The sequence below is a fragment of the Lupinus angustifolius genome, chromosome LG10 (genome assembly GCF_001865875.1).
Source record: "Lupinus angustifolius cultivar Tanjil chromosome LG10, LupAngTanjil_v1.0, whole genome shotgun sequence".
Taxonomy (NCBI): Eukaryota; Viridiplantae; Streptophyta; class Magnoliopsida; order Fabales; family Fabaceae; genus Lupinus; species Lupinus angustifolius.
In genome coordinates, this window is record NC_032018.1 from 13,909,036 (window position 1) to 13,926,475 (window position 17,440).

Genomic DNA, 17,440 nt, shown 5'->3' on the forward strand with positions numbered 1-17,440 from the left:
TGATGCATGTTCCCTGTCCCTTCTGGTTTGTAGCAATGTGCCATAATACCAACCGAGCCAATTTTGTCCAGATACACATTTGTAGTTGAACTATGCTGATCACGATCCATGTTTGTTGAGTCATCATCAATGGTCCTACAAGCATAACGATTGTTAGAATTCAATAAGTTTAACAATAAACATAAGAATTAGAACCCCTAACTCAAGTGATACTCACTTTAATTCTCATGCTTGTGCTTTTTCAACAAGATTGGCTAGAATTGATTGTCCTTAGTTTAACGGTGAGAATGTTAAACAATGATTGTCCTTACTTTGCAAGCGATCAAAGTTAACCTAGCAGTGATTCATTTTGAGCGAAAGGCTTTACATTACCATTATGTTTACTTGAAGTCTTATTGGGAATATATAAAACTCTTAACGAAAATATTTGAAGAGATTTGTGATCTTCCAATAGCGAAAATGATGAATTTAAATCAAAAGGGAGCAATGAGTAGTTATTATGAAGAATTTGATGTTATAATCACTATATTGGATTTATCAGCTGAATACACTCTTAATTGTTTTGTAAGGGGATTGAGGCATGATATTCGAATGACTGAGGATGTTTCAACTATAGATGGATATGAAAGTTTTTACCTTAGCCAAACTATATGAATCAGTCAATGCTCTTGGGGTAAATAAGACAACTTAGAGTAAGATAGCTAAGACATAACCCAATACCAAGGATCACAAGCATTTGTTACTTTTGTGATGAAAACCAATACTACTAAACACAGCCTAACTTAAAAGGATTCAGTTTCACCTAGTGGATGTGGATGAAATTGAAGAATTTATAGAAAATGAAGAGAGATTAGCAATTAGAATTTGGGGAACCCCACAATTATGAACATGAAGCTAAAAAAACATTATATATCTTAATTGATAGTGGTAGTACACATAATTTCTTAGATATTAATGTTGCTAAGAAACTAGGGTGTGAATTATAGGAGTTAGAATCATTAATGGTCATAGTAGCTTATGGTAGCAAGTTGCAAAATATTTCTATAGTGAGTAATTTCAACCAAAACTTCAATATAATACTTTTAATGTTGATATGATGTTAATTCCATGTTATTGTTGTGATAGGGTGCTAGGGGTTGGTTGAATGGTTGATCAAGTAAATGAGACATAATCTGAAACTTTGACAAGTTAAGAATAGAATTTAGTGCATAAGGAAAGAGGCATGTATTAAGAACACAACATAATGGGGTATATCTATTTATGATGCATGATTTTCACTAATAAGGTTTTTTTGGTGCAAAACCTCATACTCATGTTGCCCAAGTTGACTTATCTTCTAAGACCACTAAGTTATTATAATATTTTAGGGACGTGTTTAAAGAACCTAAGCAGATTCCACTTAAAAGGGAATGTCATGATCATCAATTTTAAATGATTTAAGGATTCAAACTAGTTAATAAAAGACCTTACATATATGTTGGATATCATAAAACTATTATTTAGAAGTTGGAACAAGAAATGTTGGACTCTAGATTGTTCAAAACAATAATAACCCATATGTGAGCCATGTGGATTTGGTAGGAAAAATATGGTTCAATGAGATTGTGTATAGATTACAACTAGTTGAATAAGGGTACATTGAAAGACATGTTTTTATTAGAGGCTCTTATAGATGAACTACCTATATCCACTATATTTTCTAAGATAGATCTTATGTCAAGAACAAGTATTCTCTCCATTAGTGGAAAGGCAAGTACATGTTTCTCCCTTTATTTGTAATAGAAAAAGTGTAATTTCATTATAATCAAAAGGATAAATTTGTAATTGAAAGTTGCACTTTCCTTTATTTTTTGAAGCATTTGTCTCTCCATTAATGAAGAAGATTATAACTCTCATGTCAAGGTTCTATGAAGTGAGAATGAATCCTAAGCATATGCGCACAACAACTTATAGAACTAGTGAAAGTCATTATGACTATATAACCATGTCATTTGGACTTACTAATGCTCTAACAACATTTCAGACCCTTATGAATTATATTTTTTAGGAATTTTGAGCCAATAGAATAAGATAATTCTTGAAAATGCAAACCTCATTGATGAAGATCAAACTCTTCTTAATAAAAAAGATGACAAATAGAAACAATATGGAAAGAACACTCAATGAACTTTATTGATTAAGAATTGAATACTGAAATACAATATAATGGTTAATATATATACCCCTGGAAATAACAAACTTAACAAATAAAACTAACATCTAACTACTAATCAAAAACAGAAAAAACAGAATTATTGATCCTAACACAAAGCTAAGAGTGATAGCTTGTATTACAAGAAATCGTTGGCCTTTTAAATAATCATAAAGGAATACATCACAAGTCTTCAAATTCTGATGATGTGTGATTCCATAATTGGCCCAAGTAACTTTGTAACCATGAGATTCATCGTGATGATGAATCTGACTTGGATAAGTGTGGTTGTGATTGGTCTGATGCACCATGGCCTCTTCCGACCGAGACAGATTTAGCTGTTGTGCCTTGCCCGTGTGCACCTGATGTAGCATTACTGACCGAGACAGATCCAGCTGATGCGCCTTGCCAGTGTGCGCCTGATGCAGCATTGCTGACCGACACAGATCCAGCTGATGCGGAAATCCTGACCGAGGATGGTGCACCAGCTGATGCGCTTTGCTTGTGTGCACCTGATGCACCCTATCTCGGTCAATCTGATGCATGTTCCCTGTCCCTTCTGGTTTGTAGCAATGTGCCATAATACCAACCGAGCCAATTTTGTCCAGATACACATTTGTAGTTGAACTATGCTGATCACGATCCATGTTTGTTGAGTCATCATCAATGGTCCTACAAGCATAACGATTGTTAGAATTCAATAAGTTTAACAATAAACATAAGAATTAGAACCCCTAACTCAAGTGATACTCACTTTAATTCTCATGCTTGTGCTTTTTCAACAAGATTGGCTAGAATTGATTGTCCTTAGTTTAACGGTGAGAATGTTAAACAATGATTGTCCTTACTTTGCAAGCGATCAAAGTTAACCTAGCAGTGATTCATTTTGAGCGAAAGGCTTTACATTACCATTATGTTTACTTGAAGTCTTATTGGGAATATATAAAACTCTTAACGAAAATATTTGAAGAGATTTGTGATCTTCCAATAGCGAAAATGATGAATTTAAATCAAAAGGGAGCAATGAGTAGTTATTATGAAGAATTTGATGTTATAATCACTATATTGGATTTATCAGCTGAATACACTCTTAATTGTTTTGTAAGGGGATTGAGGCATGATATTCGAATGACTGAGGATGTTTCAACTATAGATGGATATGAAAGTTTTTACCTTAGCCAAACTATATGAATCAGTCAATGCTCTTGGGGTAAATAAGACAACTTAGAGTAAGATAGCTAAGACATAACCCAATACCAAGGATCACAAGCATTTGTTACTTTTGTGATGAAAACCAATACTACTAAACACAGCCTAACTTAAAAGGATTCAGTTTCACCTAGTGGATGTGGATGAAATTGAAGAATTTATAGAAAATGAAGAGAGATTAGCAATTAGAATTTGGGGAACCCCACAATTATGAACATGAAGCTAAAAAAACATTATATATCTTAATTGATAGTGGTAGTACACATAATTTCTTAGATATTAATGTTGCTAAGAAACTAGGGTGTGAATTATAGGAGTTAGAATCATTAATGGTCATAGTAGCTTATGGTAGCAAGTTGCAAAATATTTCTATAGTGAGTAATTTCAACCAAAACTTCAATATAATACTTTTAATGTTGATATGATGTTAATTCCATGTTATTGTTGTGATAGGGTGCTAGGGGTTGGTTGAATGGTTGATCAAGTAAATGAGACATAATCTGAAACTTTGACAAGTTAAGAATAGAATTTAGTGCATAAGGAAAGAGGCATGTATTAAGAACACAACATAATGGGGTATATCTATTTATGATGCATGATTTTCACTAATAAGGTTTTTTTGGTGCAAAACCTCATACTCATGTTGCCCAAGTTGACTTATCTTCTAAGACCACTAAGTTATTATAATATTTTAGGGACGTGTTTAAAGAACCTAAGCAGATTCCACTTAAAAGGGAATGTCATGATCATCAATTTTAAATGATTTAAGGATTCAAACTAGTTAATAAAAGACCTTACATATATGTTGGATATCATAAAACTATTATTTAGAAGTTGGAACAAGAAATGTTGGACTCTAGATTGTTCAAAACAATAATAACCCATATGTGAGCCATGTGGATTTGGTAGGAAAAATATGGTTCAATGAGATTGTGTATAGATTACAACTAGTTGAATAAGGGTACATTGAAAGACATGTTTTTATTAGAGGCTCTTATAGATGAACTACCTATATCCACTATATTTTCTAAGATAGATCTTATGTCAAGAACAAGTATTCTCTCCATTAGTGGAAAGGCAAGTACATGTTTCTCCCTTTATTTGTAATAGAAAAAGTGTAATTTCATTATAATCAAAAGGATAAATTTGTAATTGAAAGTTGCACTTTCCTTTATTTTTTGAAGCATTTGTCTCTCCATTAATGAAGAAGATTATAACTCTCATGTCAAGGTTCTATGAAGTGAGAATGAATCCTAAGCATATGCGCACAACAACTTATAGAACTAGTGAAAGTCATTATGACTATATAACCATGTCATTTGGACTTACTAATGCTCTAACAACATTTCAGACCCTTATGAATTATATTTTTTAGGAATTTTGAGGAAAGTCTTATTAGTTTACTTTGATGATATATATATATATATATATAACCAACAAGGAAACACACACATAACACTTGACAATCGTTTTAAGAATCATGAGTCACAACAGTCTATTTGCAAAGAAATCTAAGTTTTACTTTGGTGTTGAGATGGTTGAATTTTTTGGTCATTTCCTTTCAAGAGATGGAGTATCCATAAATCCTCTCAAGGTCAAGGCCATAGTAATTAAAATCGTGATTTAACTCATAGGATCAGTAAATCTTACAAGTTTTCAAGAGCTAGCAAGTCACATGCCCACTCTGAATGTGATGTCACCACCATTAGTGAGATCGTCAGGGAAGATTGCAGGATCGTAAAATTGCCATCTCGTTATGATTTTCTGTTTTTTATGGCAAAAACTCTAAATTGCAAAATCTCCATCTTCTAAACATGTATATAAGGGGAAACCTATAGCCCAAAATCATTTGATCCGCCTAAATTTCTTCTAAACCCTAAATTGTAAAACAACAAACATACCATAACTAGAATAGAAGTAAAATGTACAGCCACAACCAGAAGCTCCCAAGACTTCATTTTCAAGTTTCCTAATTATCATCTTCACCTTCAACATATTTGTTTTCCCTATTCTCTCTAAAGTGATATTCTTTCTCTATTTTATGTTGTAATGTGTAATGGAATAAAAATGGTGCTCATTTTGTTACTTTTGTTATATTTCCTCTCTTCTTTTTTATGTGCTTTTTTTATGTTATGTTTTTGTTAAATTTTATTTTATATGTGTCACTGTCAGCACTCATATTGGATTTTCTTCCACTTTGCACATATATACTATTATAATATGTGTAGGCTACATAAAATATGATGTTTCTACATAAAACATAGTGCAACTACATGATATTTCCATTTACATATTATTTATATATATATATTATATTATATAATATAATATGTATGTAATTTAATATTTGGCTTTCATTGTTTTTTTGTTATCAAAGACTTTAGTTGATTGTGTTTACATGTTAGTTTTGCAATTATGTAAGACCTGATACTTTTATATGCATATATGTTGATGTTGGAAGTTTAAGTTTTATCAAGTGCTTATTAATTTTGTTATCTATATCAATGGAGAAAGGTCAAGTCTTTATTATTTTGTGTATATGTATGTCTAAAAAATCAATATTGTGTAGGATCTTATGATTCGTGTTACGATCATACGTTTTACGTTTTCATCTATCATTTCAATCTTACATAAGATCTCAATCTTATCAACTATGATCAAGATTGTAGAAAGGTGCCTACCCCTCAAACCATCAAATAATTGGAATTTTTTATAGCTAATCACAAATGTTTTGTTAAAACTATAGTGGTATAGCCAAACCATTAGTTGAAAAGTTAAAGAATGACAACCTCACATAGATAGAGGCAACTAAGCACTATTTTAAGCACTTGAAAGAGGCCCCAATTCAAGCACAAGTGCTAGCCTTACCAGACTTCAACAAAACATTTGTGGTAGAGGTAGATGCATCTGTATATGGAATTGGTGCATTACTTGTGTAGTAACAACATCCATTGGTATTTATCAACAAAATTACTGACCAACAACAAGCATTATCAACCTGAAATAACTAATTGTAACTGTGTTTACAATAGGAATGGATCAAATACATTATGTGTCAAAACAGATTATGGAAGCTTTAAATATAAACATATCTTATTATTCATGTAATAATTATTCTTTATATATTTATTACTACAAAATATATAAATAATATAATTGAACTTAAAATTTTATTGGATACTCACACATATCTACTACTCGCACGGTTATGCACAAACGGGTCTAAGTATGGGCATGACGGAACATGTACAAATTACCTGCCCCACCTTATTATCATCCATACTCATAGGTGTCATCATTTGAATGACAAGAAATTGACAAGGAAAGGAAAACTAGTAGTAGGAAGGAATTTGCCATTGAGACAAGAGTTACTACACTATATGCACATTATAGTTGTGAGTTTCACTCAAGAAGAAATGCTACCTTGCAAAGAATAAAGGTCTATTCTACTACATGATCTCGTTTATTGGAAATCAATCTTAAATATGGTCATATCTTTGTTATCTTTATAATCTTATTATTTTTCTTTGCATTTTGAAAGATACAAAAAAATATTATTAGCTTTTATTTATATATATATATATATATATATATAACAAATTGAAATCTTTAAAATTCTTTATTTTTATGAAAGGGTGTAAGTAGGAATGTGATTGCAACATCTTGGTCATGTTTGCTAACATATTAGAGTGGACTTTATTGGATGTCTAACCCAAATGGAGAACAAGTTATCTTTGTAGTTGTTGATAAATTAAGAAAAGGTTGCTCATTTCATGACCTTAACACATTCTTACACCACTTGTAGTGTAGCAAGTTCGATCCTAGACCATGACTTTAAGTTACATGAATATCCTAAATTAATTACTAGTGACTTTTTATACGAATTTATGGCTTATCAATAATAACAACATCAACAATTAAGTCTTTATCTTACTAGGTAGGGTTGACAACTTGAGATGCTCTACATATCCTAAACCTCCTTATTTGTGCTTGATGATATACATAGTCGATCTAAGCTAAAATAAATAATGAAAGTTGTGTTAAGCAGTCGATAATTAACATAAAATTTTATTAAATCTTTATAACATGAACTTATGGCTTATCATGGAGTGCAATTGAACTTATGCATTGCATATCACTCACAAACAAGTGGTCAAACTAAAGTGATATGCATATATACTTACTTGATATGCATGTACGTTGACAATCCTCAACAATGGTTTAAGTGGGTGTGATTAGCATAGTGTTGCACAATACTACTTATCATACTCTTATTGAAACTATCCCATATAGACCTATTTATTCTAACTACCTATAGAATCCAAAATTGAACTAATTGATAGAATTCATTCTAAAGAAAATGTTGTAGGTTTTCTCATCTTGTAATGAATCAAATGGGTAATAAGCATAGAGTTGGGAAAGAATTTGATATATGTGACATGGTATATCTGAAACAATATTCATATAGATAGAACTTTGTGATTTACAGAGGCAATGAGAAGCTTTCCGCTAAAAGGTTTTGGTCTTTTTCATATAAATAGCAAGATTGGAGCATTAGCTTACAAATTACATCTACCTTAAGATTATTCCTTGGTCGACAATGTTTTTCATGTTTCACAATTAAAGAAGCATATTGGTCTTACAATAGTATCGGCAATCAAAAAAGGGGCAAGGTAGTGATAAATGTGAGAATTAAATGGAAGGATTAACCACTTCAGAATGTTACTTGAGAAGTTTATAACGAATTCGATGAAGAAGTTTCCATAGTTCAAATCTTATTCTAGAGGAGATATTCGTTTATTTAATATCAAACCATCCATATCAGTCATATCTATTCTAATAATTATTTTGTAGTTTTTGTTGACTATAACTTTGTTTTATCTTATCTTAATATAGGTGCTTTTTATGAAATTTATGGATTGTTATTTTGAGTATTTTTCTCACCGAAATAAATTTATCCTATATCATTATCAAATTTCATTCTACAACTAAATTTGGTTACTCCAGGAGCAAAATAGGTTGTAAATCCTTTTGGAGTGTTTGTGACCATCCTATCTATTTTCCGCAAATTCTAGTTTGTATAAATTGGTTACTTTTAGCATAAGTTAAGCAGTTAATTCATTTAATTTGTCTATATTCTCAATAAACTTCATATCTCTATTCTCGAAATGTTTTCAATTCCAGAGTTTGATCTTCTATAAGTATATCAATCATTTTATTATAAATAATATAAAATATTATTTTATATTTCTAATTTTTTTCTTAATTCAGTGTCACATTTTTATTGGACCAAAGTGGGATAAGAATGGGTACAAGTTATCTCTATTGTGAATTATTTCCCCTTCTACCTTGAATACTTATAAATTCATACCAAGTGATTTTTAACTGCGGATATGTTGATGCAAGTGATTTCATGAGACTCTTTGACTTTTGTACTCAATAGCATTTAACATTAAGTGTATATTTATACACTGCCAATGTAAAAAATCATTTATAGATAGATAATATATTATTTATTATTCATTTATATCATTTTCTAAAAAATCAATGATAATAAAATATAAATGATTGATGATACACTGACAGTATATACAACTCATTCATAATACATATATTTTTTTTCTTCTTAATAACGTTGTATATGGGTTAAGAACATTGGTGCCATATTGATCCAAGTGACCGTGTATGAAACCGTTTGGTTATTCTTGTTATTTTCCTATAGCACAGAAATTTCCAATATATACACACAAACTAAGTGATTCATTCGTTTAGGATTAAAAATTAAGTGATTTTCAAACTATAAAAAAATTAATTAACCTTTAACAGATTTTGGGGCAAGCTAGAATTTATTTGTGCTTAATTAAAATGAAATAATAGCAAAAAATATTCATGTTAATTAGAAGCTACTCAAAACAGATTATAGTCAGAAAATTGAGTATTTTGAGATTGTAATTATTAAAAACTCTCATTCAAACATATCAATTTCGTATAAGTGGATATTTTTTATATAAAAAAAGTGATTTTATAAAAATAATCTCAAACAAAGTCACTTAGATTCTCTTGGCAGACTTGAAACACTACAAGCAGCTGGCCAAGAAAGCAACATAAAAATCAATACTCACACTTGAACTATGGCTATCAAAATGTGCCTTTTCACATTCTGTTGAAAGAGTTCATCTTCAAGTTTAACACTTGCTTTTGTAATCCAAATTATATACTGTCTAGCCAAAAGCAACACATAAAAGGAGTTGACCAACCCATACAATATTTTGAGATCGGATCAAGGCCGAGTAAGGATCATCTGTATTACCGGAGAAAGAAGTACTATTTTTACACTTTTTAAGGATAAATTTGGTATTACAAGTATAATTAAAGTGATAGAATTATCGTTTTATTTTGTTTTTTACATTGTTTTGTACAACGCTTCTCTCTTCTTTACAGGAGAAGAGTCTGACTCTTCAGTTTTAACTTGCGAGCTAATAATCTTCTTACCTTTGTGCAACTTTTCTGAAGGACATTTGTGAGTAGCTTGCTTCTTAGCAGGACGACCGGTCGGGTCACAAACATCGGATCCTATGCATGGAAGCTCCAGCCTTCGCTCATGCAATTCTGGATTTGCCCATGCTAGAGGATGCACTGCATCATACAATATAAACATTACAACACTACATTAAAATATACTCACATGCTTCTTTCAAAAAGAAGGATGACAGATATTTTCTCTTAGAGTCCGTTTGGCATGGATTCGCAGTTTGGAATTGTAATTTCAATTCTAATTCTATCGGAATTGTAATTCACTTGGAATTGTAATTCTATAAAAAATTAGAACGTCGAACTAGAATTGGTTCATTGACCTCTGATTCCAATTCTAGGTAGACTTCCAAACGTCAGAATCAAAATGCCAAAACTCAATTACGATATCAAGGCTCAATTTCATGGCAAAATCAGCACTCGAAATGGACCCGTTATGAATTCCGAATCAGCTGAGAAGTTCACGAGTCTCAGATCATTTGCAGTACATATGCCATACTTCATGATTAGAAAAAATACCGGACAGGGCACCAAATAATATATGAATGAGCAAGACAAATTAATGTACCTACCTCTACAAGCATATTTTTAAGGATAAGTTACATTTTATTACCACCCTAACCCTTACACTAGACCCCCAACATACAATGTGTTATGTATACCTTGCTCTAATCCACTACATTCATATGAAGATGCAGGTTTAGCTGGGCGCTTCCGCACATAGTTCTCCTGCAGTGGCTTAGGTATTTGAAATGAGAACTTCGTAAGATCTACCCCATGACTCGTATACTCTGGATGCTCCAGCAAGTAACTAAAAATGCAGAGGCGCCGATGGCAAAAAAATTGAAACGTCAAAGCCCGTGTTTAAGAAATAACACTTCAGGAAAGGCAAAGTTACTTCGAAGGATAAATTAAAAAAATAGTAAAGCAGAAGCAACAGGAACATACTTATTGATCTCCACCATCGAACGGAGTTTCTTGCCCGATGGTGCTACATAATATCTGAAATATGAAAAAGAATCAGAATAACAAATTGATGGTTGACACAATAGAGTTTCCATTAGTGTAGATTTGCTAGCCCAAAATGTTCATAAGTGGATACTGAACATGAGTCTTTTTCTATTCAAATAACAGAACAAAAGAGAAAAGCAACAAAAGATGCATACATATCTGCAAACTTGCTGCTTCCTTCGCTTCTGATGCGTGTTAGTCGCTCCCATCCTTTCGGAGGCTTCACAATGTTTGGCTTATCAATAGCCCAAATCCTGTCGCCGTCCTGAGAAATATCCTCTGGATCATCACATGATACATCAGGCCGCCACTCACGAGCTTTTTGACAAACAAAAGGCTGTTCAATGATACATTCACGTATTTCTTCATATATTTTCTTTGTTGGAATCAGCCTCCATTTAAAGCAGGATGCACATTGAACGGTGAAAGCGCCTACTGATGGCAAAACTCGGCGAGATGAGCTTGGAGCTCTGCTTCCGGGGAGTGGTGGAGGTTCGCATCGAAGAGGAGTAAGGGAAAGTTGAATTGAGTTATTACCATTTGCCGCTTGATCATAAATGACTAGCTGCCTGGACATGTTATCATTAGACAGGCCACTTTCATCGTCTGAAGAAGAAGAAATGTATATGGGATCTGGAGTACTGCTACTCGGCAAAGTTAAGCCTGTGGGGTTCTTGACTTCATTCTTAGGTGTAAGGGAAAATTTACCACGATGCATCTGATTTCTTGTTGAAATCTAAAACCCACTAATATCTAAAAGTTGAAACAAGAAAACAATGAAAAGTCGAACATTAATGCTGTTGAAGAACAAACTTGATGAATATTTGATAAACACCGGTATAAATTTAGAAAGAAAGAAAGAGTAAGATAGAAAGGAAAAGCCCCTAAACCAGAATCAATCGGATTCCGTTAAGGTTCTAAGAAGAATTTTATTGAATATAGGTAGAAGAAGAATTGTTTACAAAGGATCCCTTGATCCTAACACCCTCACTGATTCCACAACCAGTTGAAATTCCCTCCAAAAAATTGAGTAACATCCTCACCCTAATACTATTTATAACTAACTAACCCTATGGACAGGTGTCCTAGTTACATAGTTAGTTATCCCTTATTTCTCCTAACATACACATGTTTAATTAGAGGCCTAATAACATCTCTAACACCCTGATACTTATCAATACCCTCTAAAAGAGCCATCTTGTCCTCAAGGGGAAACAAAAGGAACTTATCTTGCACCACCGCTGTTGACTTCCAAGTATTATCACAAGTGGGTAATTGAACCCATTTGACCAAGACCTCCATTTGCCCTTGATTATCCTCCCTCCAGCCAACAATGTCTTCGGGTTCCACCTCCAACTCGTATTCCTTATTCAACATAGGCGGAAGCGGTTGAGGCTGCTGATTTGGCTTGAGAGCTTTCTTTAACAAAGAGACATGGAACACCGGATGCACCTTAGCTTGAACTGGTAAATCTAACTTATATGCCACCATACCCACCCTACTCAAAACCTGGTAAGGACCATAAAATCGGGCTGCTAACTTCGCACACGGCCTGTTGGCTAAGGACTTGAGTTTGTAAGGCTGCAACTTTAAGTATACCCAATCACCCACCGAAAACTCCACCATCCGCCTATGCTTATCTAATTGAGCTTTCATCTGATCCTGGGCTTTAAGAAGATTCTGCCATAACTCTCCCAAAACTTCATCCCTCTGCTGCACAAGTTGATTAACTTCTTCAACCTTAGATGGAACCGAACACCCATTTATCAAGGTAGGTGGATCGAAACCATACAATGCTTTAAAAGGGGTCATACCTGGTGAACTTTGATAAGTCGTGTTGTACCAAAATTCGGCCCAAGATAACCAATCCAACCACTGTTTTGGTTTAGGACCCACAAAACATCTCAAATAGGTTTCAAGTCACATTCACAAATTCCGTCTGCCCATCAGTGTGGGGATGATAGGAGGTACTGAGTTTAAGTTGTGTCTCGGCCAACCTAAACAACTCCTTCCAGAACTGGCTTAAGAAAACGGGATCTCGGTCAAAAACTATTGTCGACGGAAACCCATGAAGCTTCACCACCTCTCGAACAAAAATGGCTGCAACCTCTCATGTTGTGAAAGGGTGACCCATAGCGAGGAAATGCGAATATTTAGACAACCTGTCAACTACCACAAAAATAGTATCCTTGCCTCGGACCCTAGGCAATCCTCCAATAAAATTCATGGAGATATTACTCCAAACAATAGTATCTTTGTCCTCAAGGGGAATTGGCAAAGGTTGTAACAATCCTCCCGGAGCCAAGGTAGAATACTTAGCTCTCTGACATATATCGCATTCCTCCACAAACTTCTTAACGTCCCCTTTCATACCTTCCCAATACAAAAAGCTTGACACCCTATTGTACGTGCGAAAAAATCCCGAATGTCCTCCCATTGGCGTTGTATGACATTCGGCCAGAATGGTAGGAATTATGTTTGATACTCTAGAAAGGACCACCCTCCCTTGATACAATAGTAGCTCATTCTTCAATTGAAAATCGGGATGAGATGTGGGAGAAATTACCAAATCTTGTGTCACCTGTTTCCACCTAGGATCTTGCTGAACTTCCGACATCCAATCTTCCACATCATAAATGGTTAGGATTGAAATAGTTGAGTATATGTCTTTCCTAGATAAAGCGTCCGCAGTTGAATTCTCATTGTCCGGCTTATATTGGATTTCAAAATCTAACCGAATCAACTTGGCCGCCCACTTGAACTTCTCATCACTAAACAACCTTTGTTCCATCAGAAACTTCAGACTTCTCTGATCTGTCTTGATAATGAAATGTATGCCTAGCACGTAATGTCTCCACCTCTGCACAACCTGTACTAAGGTCATAAGTTTACGTTCATACACTAACTTCAATTGTGCCCATGTTGCCCCAACCCTTTGCTCCAGAATGCCAACAACCTCCCTTCTTACATTAGGACCGCACCCAACCTTGTACTAGAAGCATCCGTCTCAATAACAAAAACTTTAGAAAAATCAGGAACAACAAGCTTGGGTAGTTCGACCATAGCTACTTTCAAAGAATCAAAAGCTCTAGTAGCCTGCTCAGACCAGGTAAAACTATCCTTCTTCAATAAATCTGTCAAAGGCTTCGCAAGTTTCCCATAATCTTTAACGAACCTTCGATAATAGCCAGTTAACCCTAAGAATCCCCTCAACCCTCTAATATCAACTGGTAGAGGCCAAGTCTGCATGACGGCTACTTTGGTTAAAGACTTCCTAAAATGCCCTTAACAATTAGTTGTTAGTTAGCTTATTAATAGAGAACTAACTTGGAGGGAAGGTAGTTAGTGGATTGGGAATTTTTTTGAGTCTAGTTGTGGAACCAGAGGGGAGGTTTGGGACCTAGTGAGAGTTCTACATTGTTGTACTATTCTTTTCAATAAATCAGAGCGCTTATAACCTTGCCAAGAATCACATTGATTTTGATTTAAGGCCTTTCTTGCACTGGATTCTTGGTTTCTTTCTTTCTGTTTTATACCAGTTCTTAACAATATTCTTAACTGAGTGAATTAACTTTCATGGCTAACATATTAATCCCCTCGAATACTATGCGTTTCTTTTTTGTTGCGCCTTCATTACTTAAGCACAACATCTGTGGCCCTACAATAAGGAGAATGAAAAGTTTAAGAAATAAACTAGAAAACTCATATCCACCATCACAAACTAGGTAGAAAATTCAGAACAATCTACGAGATTGCCTAATGTGAAACAAGATTCAAATACCCAGCCACTAAACAAATTAAAAACAAATATCGCAAAGCCCAATGCTCAGATATGACCGCCCACTTGGGATAGCCCAACGCGATGGTCGGGGACAACAACGTACTTGCTTTATCCGGGTAGGAACACAAACAAAGCTCAACAAACATTTCGCTTGGCTATATCACCAAGGCAACAAATAAGTAAACTTTAGATGCTAATGAGTAAGGATAAGTATTTAGCAGAGGTATGATGAGGTATAACGAAAAGGTTCAAAGTAGCACAGATCGGGAGTGCTCTATAGTTCTTGTTCTCGAGCTGAGAGTCCAATTTGTATTACTAGATTATAGCACCTGGACATTGTGACAATCAGTCCAGAGAATTGGACGAAAATGAAAAGTACACGAAATTAAATAACCGACGAACTCACACCTGAGGGATTTTGTGTGTGGAATGAAAAAGATGTAAACGGGGTTGGGCCATTTAGGGAGGGTATGAATCTCTTTCTTCTCTCAAAATGCCTTCTTCTAGTTTACTTTTCTTTATATTTCTCTGTAAGCTGCTGCTACAATTATGCAGCCTAGTCCTATAAAATCTGACCCAGTTTTAAACATTACATTGTTACATAATGTTGGAAGTTTTGTAAGAATTATTACAGAGCAATATTGAGATGTTTTCAAAAGTTCCTAATTGGTAATATTATTTTCTGATGCAACAATGTTTTATAGAGTTAGATTAGATATTATTTATCATGGATGACACCGGATATGCATCAAAGCATGACATATTTATAGATCAACTAACTAGGTTTGTAAATCATGACATATTAACACCAAACAAAGAAGGCATGTTTTTTGTACTACAAAGGGTATGGGCAAGGAACTAATTCTTTTCGAAGTGTGTAGCTACCCTCCCAACAAATCTCACTCTCAGGAATCGAACATTTGACCTTTTGGTCAAAGATCTATCGGGTCCTTACATCACTCGATTAACGCATTGTTGGTAAACAAAAAATGCATCCGATCAAAATAAAGATAACCTGAGCTTGAAAATAAATAAGTTGGATAAAAGGGTGGGCAATTTGCACACAACATATATAAAGTAGATGACAAAAATAAGCATAACAAGAACAAAAAAATGGTAACTTTTGTTGGTACATTGAAGAAAGTAGAATTGAAAAGTGTAAACCTTGGAATAAATGGATGAAGTGATTGGCATGAAACAGATAGAGAAAAAGGGTTCCTTTGTTTGTTTGTATATATATTCCAGCACCACACCCACCTCAAAATATGAATTGATTTTGAAACTTGTGAGTCTAAAATCTATGATCCGTTTGTAACACAAAATGGGATCCATAACATGAACATAAAAAGAAGAAGGAAGAAAGAGATACATACAGAAAAGTCCAAAAGGAAGAGATGAGAGAGAAGAGAATGGAGAAAGAAACAAGTTTAAGGTTTTTAATTTTCTTATATATGATGCGCCAACATTATATGTATTTTATCATTTCTATTCTTGGTGACAAGATATTTCCATGTTAAGAGTTCACATTGAAAAATGCTAATTAAGACAATATGTTTCCTTCTTAATAGTTAACATAGGAGAATGTTAATGAAGCCATTAAACCAACAATCATGTTTTTATATTTTGAAAATGGTTGAATTTAGTTTTTAAAGACTACATTTTAATTTTATACTCATTAAAACAATCCTTTTTATATTAGAGAACAAATGTATAGAACAATCCATCATTTTAATTATCAGGAAGCAATCCAAATGAACGATACATTTTATATTATACTTGATGTAGAAGACTATAATCGACTAATCAATATATAAGGTCAAATAGAATGATAAATAATAACATAATTAAGAAAAAATATAAATGATACCGGAGTTTTTAAAACATTAAAAAAATTGGAATAGAGTAGAAAACGTTAAAAAATGAAAGGGGAATATATTTTTTACATATGCTTTTAAATTGATCTAAAAAATTTATAGCGTAAAAATCATTACTTTTGTTTAAAACAAACTTTTGGAATAGTATTTTAAACTTTACAGCAACTATTTTTACCCATATATTAAATCTAATGAACTTTTTAATTTTACCATTTGTAGTTTTAAATTAATATACACAAAAGTTTTATATTTCAAAATAGTTATCTGTCTATGTAAGTATAGGTTGAGTTGGGTTGGGTAAAACTTATATCTTACCAGACACTAGATATTGGTTAAATCTTTTTTTTTTTAACTCAGATACGACCCTAAACCCTAAACCTGAAGCTAACTTGATCTCAAGTTGACTAACTTAGCCGTTGAACTCGAACCTGTACCGATTAAATATAATTCATACATCTTTTAGATAAATTCTTCTCGATATTACTTACTATTATGAATATGTAATTTGACATATGAAATTATATATATATATTGTTAAACATGTATATATGATAAAAATTTAGAGAATTGATGATATTTTTTATCAGAGAGATGTCATCACTTTGTACTACATAATTGAATATAGACACATACACATATGATAAGTGAGTGATAATGAAACTAGTCAGGTCGGGTCATATTTATTTCATACCCAATCCTAAATATTGATCGAATCTAATTTTAAACTCAACCATAAGCTCAATGAGATCTGACCATATTCGAGTGTGATGATGATCAGGTCAAATCAAATGAGTGGGTAAAATCCTGCTCACTCCATAACTATCTACACAAAATTTTACACAT

The 17,440-nt window shown here is 33.3% G+C and overlaps 1 protein-coding gene across 2 annotated transcripts; it reads right to left on the minus strand.

Moving 5' to 3' along the window:
• Nucleotides 9,428-16,114, minus strand: LOC109357730 (methyl-CpG-binding domain-containing protein 2-like). Of its 2 annotated transcripts, XM_019601755.1 has the most exons (7): nt 16,097-16,114; nt 15,888-15,980; nt 11,098-11,695; nt 10,880-10,933; nt 10,594-10,742; nt 9,856-10,036; nt 9,428-9,685 (listed from the first exon to the last, which is right to left on the minus strand). In XM_019601755.1, the coding sequence occupies exons 3-7, from the start codon at nt 11,658-11,660 to the stop codon at nt 9,622-9,624; spliced, it is 1,011 nt and encodes a 336-aa protein (XP_019457300.1). In that variant the 5' UTR covers nt 11,661-11,695; nt 15,888-15,980; nt 16,097-16,114; the 3' UTR covers nt 9,428-9,621. The 2 variants fall into 2 exon arrangements, with proteins under 2 accessions (XP_019457300.1, XP_019457301.1); XM_019601756.1 differs by lacking the exons at nt 15,888-15,980; nt 16,097-16,114 and adding an exon at nt 14,528-14,732 and having other exon boundaries at nt 9,428-9,688; nt 9,857-10,036.